This window comes from Argentina silus (assembly GCF_951799395.1).
Source record: "Argentina silus genome assembly, chromosome: 6".
Classification (NCBI taxonomy): Eukaryota; Metazoa; Chordata; class Actinopteri; order Argentiniformes; family Argentinidae; genus Argentina; species Argentina silus.
The window spans coordinates 17,818,436-17,828,435 of NC_139660.1; the positions used below are offsets into that span (position 1 = coordinate 17,818,436).

Genomic DNA, 10,000 nt, shown 5'->3' on the forward strand with positions numbered 1-10,000 from the left:
TGTATTGTCAAAGGCCATTTTCAGAGGAGCGAGTCCTTCTGGTGGAGAGTGGAGAGAGAGTACAGTAGTGTGTGTGAGCCGCTCACTGTTTTCTCTAGTGAGCAGAAACTTGATATGAAAGTAGGACTAGTCCGCTAATGAAAACCAGTTCCTGCTGTTAAGCTGGCAGTTGGCACGCGGACACACAGACACACACACACACACAGACACACACACACACACACAGACACACACACACACACACACACACAGACACACACACACACACACACACACACACAGGTGGCATGCCCAGGAGACTGAGGTTCTCCACTTCTCAGTGGGGTGAGCAGGCTGCACCAGTGAGAGAGCTCCGTGGGCGGACCTGCCTGCTACAGCGCGTGCAGACACACCCACACACTCCTCCTCCTCCTCCTTATTTTCTTTCTTCCCTCTCCTCCTCCTCCTCCTCCTCCTCCTCCTCCTCCTCCCTCCCTCCCTTGCAGGTGCACACACACACTACTTTCACTCTGGCACACAGAGGAGAGGCAGGAAGCCACAGGAGGGAGAGAGAAGCAGTGTGTGTGTGTGTGTGTGTGTGTGTGTGTGTGTGTGTGTGTGTGTGTGTGTGTCACTAGCCACCTGGTGCAAGGCCATTTGGGGAGTGGTGTGGTGTTTTAGATTTATGCCCCACTGCTCCGTCCGCAAAGACAGAGTCATTACCAGATTAATTATACATCTGCCTGTTCTCTCTCTCTCTCTCTCTCTCTCTCTCTCTCTCTCATCATCTACCTCTCTCCATCTCTTTGATGCAGGGAACACATTAACACTGGTTTAGAAACTGTACTCATACCTGGATGCATATAAAGCGCGCACCTACCCACACACACACACACACACACCAACTCCCACACACACACACACACACCAGATGAATTTCACCCCGTTACAAAGCTCCATTGAGGAATCTGGGAGTGGATAGGCAGCCAGTGAGCAGAAAGGGAAATGCCTCCGTGGGCTCCTTCACCCCCCTCCCTCCCTCCCTCCCTCCCTCTCCCTCGCTCGCTCACTCTTTCTCTCTCCTCTTTTTTAACCACAGCAAAAGGCAGGTGCACCAGCAGCACTCTACACCCCCCCGTTCTAGACCGACTGTTCCCTAGTGTCAGCACACACACACACACACACACACACACACACACACACACACACACACACACACACACACACACACACACACCTCTTTTTATCCCAGTGAAACACATGAAACACAGAGCTTTAGAGTGACATCTACTGTACAACTGGCAGAAAGGGGGAGAAGAGCATGTCAGGCACAGAACAAGTGGCTGAATGGCAGTTAACAAGGTTTCACAGTGTGTGTGTGTGTGGGGGGGGGGGGGCAACACAATGCCATCTCCACAACAAAAGAGACAAAAGAGAGAAGACAACAGGGACAATTAGACCACACACACACACACACACCACTGTCTTTTGTTCTGCACTCCCGTTTTTAAATCAGCCATTACATCACAGCACAGAACAACCTTTCACCCTGTCAAACACACACACACACACACACACACACACACAGTCTAAACAACACACACACACCTGGGCTGAGACATCACCTGTCCCAGCCTCCCACTTTGTTACGACCCATGACCAGCGAAACAGAGAAATACTCCTACTGACTTAATGTCATTAGAGAGAGAGAGAGAGGGGGGTGGAGAGAGAGAGAGAGGGGGGTGGAGAGAGAGAGAGGGGATGGAGAGAGAGGGGGGGTGGAGAGAGAGAGGGGGGTGGAGAGAGAGAGAGGGGGGTGGAGAGAGAGAGAGAGAGAGAGGGGGGGGTGGAGAGAGAGAGGGAGAGAGAGGGGGGTGGAGAGAGAGAGAGAGAGGGGATGGAGAGAGAGGGGGGGTGGAGAGAGAGAGGGGGGGTGGAGAGAGAGAGAGGGGGGGGGGTGGAGAGAGAGAGAGATGCAGTGTATGTTCCACCAGGTGACCAGTGCGCTTGTGAACAAAGGAGACCGCCAGCACTCTTCCGCAACCCCCCCCTACATACGCACGCACACGCACACGCACACGCACACACACACACACACACACGACAAAGGAGCACTACGCAGCCACCCGCTCACACTCTCTCTCTCTCTCTCTCACACTCACACCCCTCACAAAGGAATGGGCATTCCTTAAAATAGCTGTGTCCCCCATCTATGAGTAAAGCCATTAGCAGCAGTGTGTGTGTGTGTGTGTGTGTGTGTGTGTGCGTGTGTGTGTGTGTCTATCCTTGTCACCACGGGCCAGCTGTTCCATGCAGGAGCATGTTAAGCAGAGTGTCACAGCAATGGAGCAGTGACCGAGCATTAACACTACAGCCCCACAGCCACCCCCGTGTCAGCCCTGCCATCCGCTGACAGACACACACACACACACACACACACACACACACACACACACACACACACACACACACACACACACACACACACACACACACACACACACACACAAACTTTCAAACACACACTCACTGCCTATACACACACTCAGGCTCAGGCACACACACACACACACACAAACAACGTAGATAGTTGTCAAACCTGCATCTAACAAACTCTTTTAAGATAATATAATATAATATCAAATATATTCTAAAATACAAAAATCAATATTGCATAATTTTCACAATCTAAACTAATGTTCCAACTGGTGCTGTGTCGCTCCAGGGGGTCTGTAAGTCCCTGAGCCTCTCTAGGGTCCCACACACACACACACAGTCCCTGAGCCTCTCTCGCCCCCGTGCAGAGTGTGTGTGAGCTGCCCCAAGTTCTTCCTCCGGGGCACACACATAGACATGCACAGACATGCCTGTCACAGGCTCCACACACACACACACACACACACACACACACACACACACACACACACACACACACACACACACACACACACACACACACACACACACACACACACACACCCTCCTGGAGTGAACATATAGCAGAACACAGTGAGATGTGGAGCTGGGCTCTAATGCTCAGGCTCATAGCTCTGCACGACACACACACAAACACACACACTTCCAGTCAGACAGCTTATACCCTGGGCCTTTCAAAGCTCACACAGACACACACGCTTCAGTTGTTCCAATTTTTTCTCTCTCTCTCTCTCTCTCTCTCTCACACACACACACACACACACACACACACACACACTCAAAAGGAACGCGTGCCAAAAGTGGAATGAAAAGAAGGGAGGAGAACTGCGAGACAAGGGAGACAGAGAGAGAGAGAGAGAGAGAGAGAGAAGAGAGAAGAGAGAAAGAGAGAGAAAGCAAGAGAAAAAATTAAAGAACGCAAAAGAAAGAAAGCCCGTTCTGGCTCTTACCGTCGTCCACCACTGGGGTCTGTGGGAGCTGCATTGCAAGTCCTGTCAGCTGTTCCCAGCACGGAACGCACACACACACACACACACGCCGTATCGCTCCCCCTCGCTCTCTTTCTCTCCTCCTCTCCTCTCTCTGTGGTGTCGCTCCCTCCTCCTCTCCTCCTCCTCTCTCTCCGTGTGACTGGCTAAGGGAGACGAGCCCTGATCCTAAAATCAGACAGCTAATCTCTGAATGGAGACCAGCCTCGGCCAATCAGAGGGCACAGGGGGGGGGGGGGGGGACCCCGAGAGAGAGAGAACTCAAGGGGTGGAGTTACTTCCACCCATCCCCCCCCTGAGGGTATATCAGTTCTGTCAGGGACACCTCGAGGATGAGTCTCAGAGGCGCACACACACACACACACACACACACACACACACACACACACACACACACACACACACACACACACACACACACACACTCCCTCTGCTCAAAGCTTTGTGTGAATGGAAAACGCCAGCCCCATACTCCTGTGAGCCCAGTTTCCACAAAGCAGGCCTGACATCTCCACCATAGCCCAGCTGCAGGTTACGTCTGGACTTGTCCACCACACACACACACACACACACACACACGTAGCATGTGCAGATACACTAAACAGATTCATGTGTTCTTCTGGGCTCTTCTCATCCCAACATGTGTCAGACATGTGAGAGAGAGAGACAGAGAGAGACAGAGAGAGAGCATCAGCTCAGGTCTAACATCCACTCTGTAACTATATTATGTCATTGCTCCATTTAGCCTCATTCCAGTAGGGAATACAAATATACTGGTGATTTTCCATTTGGTGAAGAGGCTGCCCCATCCTAATTGCCCTGCAAGCCCACACCCCATCCCGGCACCTCACACACACACACACACGCACACTGAGGGGAGTAGCCTTGTTGCCGTTGGAAACTGAGGCTAGCCTTCCCCTGGGGCGGCATTTCACCTGTGCTAATCACCCAGCGTCGTGGACACAAAGCGATACACACACACACACACACACACACACACACACACACACACACACACACACACACACACACACAGAGCTGCCCCCTGGCGTTACCTCCTAACTGTCACATAGCCTTTCACATTTCAATTCAACTGTAATAAATATTCTAATGAACATCTGCAGGACACCCATCCCTCTCTCTCTCTCTCTCTTTCTTTCTTTCTTTCATCCCCTCTCTCTCTGTTGCTCTGCTGGGCCCGAGGCTCAGACCTCCAGTTTCCCACAGAACCACATACACAAATGAATCCACCACAGAGGAAGAGGGAGAAAAGTCCAGTACAATAAGGGCATGAGCTGGGCTGCCTGCCTGCCTTCAGCGCTGTCTGTCTATCTGCCTGTCTGTCTGCCTGCCTGTCTGTCTGTCTGCCTGCCTGCCTGTCTCTAAATGACACAAGGATAAGGGACATAGTGGTGGTGGGTTAGCATTGTTTGGAAGGGAGATGTAGGCTCTTTAAAAGCACTTTCTTTGTCTCCCTGTGTCTCTGTCCGTGTGTGTGTGTGTGTGTGTGTGTGTACGGGCCGAGCTGTGCGCTGGCATTGAGTGGAAGATAAGATTAATGTGCGGGCTGATCACACACTGGCGAGCTCATTCACTCAGGAAACAGAGGAGGGGAGCTGGGCTATTCAGCTCCCTATACCGCCTGCCTGCCACATCGCAGCCTTCTGCCCTGCTCTCTTCCATGGAGAACCAGCTAGGGTCATGAAACCTTACTCAGGAGCCTTTGTACACAGGCCAAAGACACAACAAAGCATCACAATCCTAGCCTACTGTACATATGTTGGATGTTTCAATCACTTTGTTCGTTGACAATGCCTGGCTCAAATGCAAATGCCAAAATATAGGACAATCTGTGATCGTTATGAAACTCCAACATCTTTTAGAAGATGCACGGCATATTATGACATGAAGCTGCACCATTGTCAACGATATGCCTGCTGAAAGTGGGTCTCAGCCTATGACCTCATAGTGAATGAGTGAAAGCCAGTTAATGGCAGGGCCATTGCATTGCATCTAGAGCACATATGAATGGAGACTACTTTTCCCATTCACTCTACTCCGTTCCAGGAATGACACAGGCAAATGCTTTTTTTCTAAAGAGATATCATTCCATTTGGCCCGGAGGAACAAGAGCGGTTTACTTAAACACGCAGAATGGCCCAGGATATTGCAAGAGTATTCTGAAATCGTTCTATCAAGGGCACGGGATGGGGAAAAAGAGCTACCGGCAATTATTTTCAGTGAAATTCAACAGCGCCTCCATACAGCGTTCCTCATCCGCGGCATCAATGCAAGAAGCGGCCGGGGAGGAGAGGGGGGGTGCGAGTCAAATGACACTTGTACAATTACTAAAATATCTAGCATAACCTGCATGACAGTCGCCTGGAGAGATGCGCAGCTATATGCATGAACATCTGCCCATTGAGCAACGTTGGTGGATTCAACAGTGCTTTCTCTACAATGACTTGAAATGCAATCTATTCAGATAGCCTACCTCTTTCCCCTCCCCCACCGTTTTCTTTGCACCGGACTGAGCGCATTTAACTATTTAGGACAACGAGGATACAGCGATGTTAGAACTGCGTGAAGGAGTGAATGGGTATCAAACGATATGAATAATTAGAGGATTGACTGTTAGAAATAGGAAAAGTGACAAAGTGAAGCGATTGAAGATTAAATGAATAAATTGTGGCTCTTCTTCATTATGCAATTTCACTACAGCTACCTTGGTCGTCAAAGAGAAAGTCAGCTGCAGATAGAGACGATTATGTTCACTGAGTTTGCCCGTGCAATCGTCAGAACAATCTTAGGATAGCCTACCAGCAGTATTCTGCAAATGATGTCAGATCATTTGACTCGATAGAAAATGAGAAACATTATGCAAACTTAATAGCTTGTCTGGTAGTCTACATTGTATCAATAAATGCTATAGGGTCTTCAACGTTGCAACAGCAGCAATAAAAGCTGTCGTTACAATGAAACTACGTTGTTACTACAACGGCACCATGATAGACCATTTAAAGCGCTAAACATAAAAACTGTTTTATATGACAGTGAGAAGTAGCCTATTGAAACATGCAGCTGCAGATACTGAAGCCTAGAAAGAAATACGAAATGATACAAATAAATAGGAACGCTGACTTGACAAGCAGGTTTGCCTAGAGGAGCGTCTCTAAATGTTCACCATAGGCTACATTTGTTTTACCATACCATTTATTCTAACACTGGCTTACCTGGAGGTTGGTCCATTTCAATGTAAAATATTAGTTCTGTGGAGTATGGCATCATTACGTCCCTCCAATCATCGTCCTCTTTTTCCGTAGTCCAAACTGTATTGTACATTGTTTTACTTCACTTGCGAATTACACTTCGCCTATCTTGTCTCCGAATGATCATGAAAAAGATGCGCACAGATGAATGACAAAACGTATAAAACACTGTACTGATACAGTAGCCTATCTATCTAGAGCTAAACTCCTACAGTCTCTGATCTGAATTCCTGCTTCAGACTAAATAAATATACGGTGAAAATCTGTAAAAGCACCAGGCTTCACTGCTCAAATATGACTTTACTGTTCAAAAGGCCTATAAAATGTTCTAACAGTCCTACAGAGCAGAAAGTAGATGCCAGCTCTACAATCTAGTCCGTTCTTCAGGGACCGAGCAGTAGTCTTCATTTTAAGAACTCAGACAGTGAGCAGGCAACCTTTCACATGATCTCGACGCAACCACTTCACGCCGACACACAGGGGGTACACCTTTTCCAACAATGACGCACCGAAAATAGGTTTGCGCTTTTTACGGCGCTTTATTCCAAATAGACCACTCTTACATCTAAAAGAACGATAGGGTGTGCTTTTAGGTATGCATCGCAAATCTTTCCGTGAGAAACGATAATAACACTTTTACAAATGCCTAGTGACATCATTTATATGCCCCCCTTTTCCACAAATACATTGGTATGGTCCTACCCCGATTACTTTCCAGGGGACGGAACAGTGGGCTGGAGGCTGGACAGTACGCAGCCTCCACATCCAGGAGCCAATGAGAACATTGCTTTACTTCAACTCTGTTGCCAAAGTCTGAAGTTTTGTATTTCCATTTCTTGCAGCCTCGTGCGCTCCCCTAGCCAATGAACATGTCAAGGAAGCGGAAGTTAATTTCTGATTGGACAAAATAGTTACTATGAGAGACAAAGTTATGAGGACCACAAGAGGAGAATTAAGCGACAGTAAAATATCCTCTAATTACATTTAGAACACAGCCACAACCCCATAGCAGTTGTAAACAGGCTCTCTTAAAAAGCCAGAACATACCTAACTTTTTCTATGTTCGTGTTTGTCTTTTATTCTTCTTCTGTTAGTTGAATGAACTTGAATACTAAGATCCGGTGAATTGGACAGTGCCATATGAAGCATGATGCAGCATATTCAATAAGACAGACACCCTTAATGTTGAGCTCTATGGGTCATCTGTATGATGGAGTCCAGACTTGGGTGACCCCAATAATGTACATGTAATAATCTTCTGATAATCTTCCTATAAACATGTAATATCAATAGGCACAGGAATATTTGGGTGGCACCGTGATTAAAGCCAGTCTGGTTGGTGGCCTAGTTCAGGAAACAATTATAAGGGTCTGGTCACCAATCTGCCGTCCAGCCCTCCCCATCCATTTCTCCTCTCCTCCTCTGTCTGATCTGTCCATCACAGAAGAGGAGCATGTGCCTCTCCCTGGCCAGTAAAATAGGCCAGGGATGTCCGTGAATGAATCTATTTAATACAGCAAGGGGGTGCGGGTGGGGGGGTCCCCAGATGGCTCGTGCCGGACACACAGCCTCTCTCTGTCAAGTGTGTCAAACTGCTTTAATTGCCACTGTCTGTGCCACACTGGCCTGCCTGGCCAGATGGATCCCTAACAATGACACAGGAACTGACTCGGCCCCCCGTAATCCACAGGAGAGCTATGGGAACATTTTTTTTTAATCTGTCCTATGCATCAGGATTGGGTCCCCCCATGATATGAATGAACAATAGATTGCGAGAAGGCATCACGCGCTGATTTGCATACTGTATGCATAATCACATAAGCAGTAGGAGCGAGCGGATGCATGTGTGTAAACCTTGCCCCTACCGCCTCCCATCTCCCGCCTCCCGCCCACGGCCCACAGCCCACCGCCCACCGCCTCATTTTTTCGGAGACGATTTGTTAATTTGTTAGAGGGGTCAGTCAGTCGGTATGTACTTGCTTGGCCAGACCTGTGATGCTAGTTCCTCTGAAGCATCTGTTACACAGGTGGTGAGTGTGTGTGCGTGTGTGTGCGTGTGTGTGTGTGTGTGTGTGTGTGTGTGAGCGTGTGTCTGCGTGTGTGTGTGTGTGTGTGTGTGTGTGTGTGTGTGTGTGTGTGCGTAAGTGAGCACAGGTGACCTCTGGGGACTGAGGTGTTGGGTTTGTCACTTCTGTAGTCATAGAAACCAAGCGTCCAATGAAGCGTTGTAATGTAATGATGTAGCCTTTGGTAAGGCATCACACACCGTCTAAAGACGGTCTTCAATACGACGACGTCATGATAAACTATTTAAAGTGTAGTCCTCCTTAGGAACAAAGAGTTCAGTAAACTGGCTTTAATCTGTTCATGGCATATCAGGGGTCACACGCCATCTGGGACAAAACTGCAACATCCACCCACGTCTAGGACACTGTGTCTGTTTCTTTTAACCTTTTAACATAATCATTTAATTTATTTATCTGTTTTGTAGGTTAGGCAAGCCTTAGTACACTCTGAAATTAGAGAGAAACCTAGGTGCCAAGGCAGGGCAGCACATACTGACCGAGCTGAATAAGTGCCAATGTGACTATAATGCACCTAGAGACAGTTGCTATCCCAGTGTGAGTGTGTGTGTGTGTGTGTGTGTGTGTGTGTGTATGTGTGTGTGTGTGTGAATTGCAGATTCTCAGCCCTACTTTCTATGCATGGTTTCATGGCCCCTGTCTCACAGTGCTGGTGTTGAAACAGACCAGTGATTCAGAGAGACAGACAATACCGAGGCATGTCTGCCTGTCACACTCCCCTGTGTACGCTCAAATCCCTATAGCACCAATGCCACTGTTCTGTGGACGCGTGTGTGTTTAAACACTTTCCCACATGCAGGTTGCGCATTTGCACTGAAACCCATGGGCCAGGCATAAGCAATAGAGAGACAGATTGTAATCTGCCTGGCTACAGGGCAAGACCAGGCTAACCGATGCCGATTGAGAGAAGACTCAGGGGAGGGAGAAAGAGAACCAAGGGAGGTTTGTGAAGTTTCAAAAGGTACATGATTGCCAGGCAGATTCAGAAACAGGGTCCATGCGTGTGGGTGGAGAGGTTTCACTGCACACTGCACACACACACACACACACACACTGATGCGACCGCAGTCTGCTTGCCGCATGACAAATTTTCTGACTGTGCTATTCTGGGGCTGATTATCCATAGCCTTTAGCGTTTTCATATTTTGTCTGCAACTGTAATAAGTAGAGTGGAAAGTACAATTTAACTGTAGACATGAATAGGCTGTTCCCCAGTCCTGGGCTAAACATAGACGTGGAGAGA

General features: G+C 48.4%; 1 protein-coding gene across 4 annotated transcripts in view; it reads right to left on the reverse strand.

Annotated features, from left to right (window-relative positions):
• pik3r3b (phosphoinositide-3-kinase, regulatory subunit 3b (gamma)) overlaps nucleotides 1-10,000 on the reverse strand; it is a 131,688-nt gene that overhangs the window by 8,914 nt on the left and 112,774 nt on the right. The window contains exon 1 of one of the 4 annotated variants that reach the window (XM_083671471.1): nucleotides 6,638-7,073. The exons of 2 other annotated variants lie outside the window; for them this stretch is intronic. In XM_083671471.1, coding sequence (XP_083527597.1) covers nucleotides 6,638-6,746 — 109 coding nt within the window. In that variant the 5' untranslated portion in view covers nucleotides 6,747-7,073. Of the gene's footprint in view, nucleotides 1-3,365; nucleotides 3,434-6,637; nucleotides 7,074-10,000 lie in introns of those variants that run through there. One more of the 4 variants, XM_083671473.1, reaches the window with a different exon arrangement.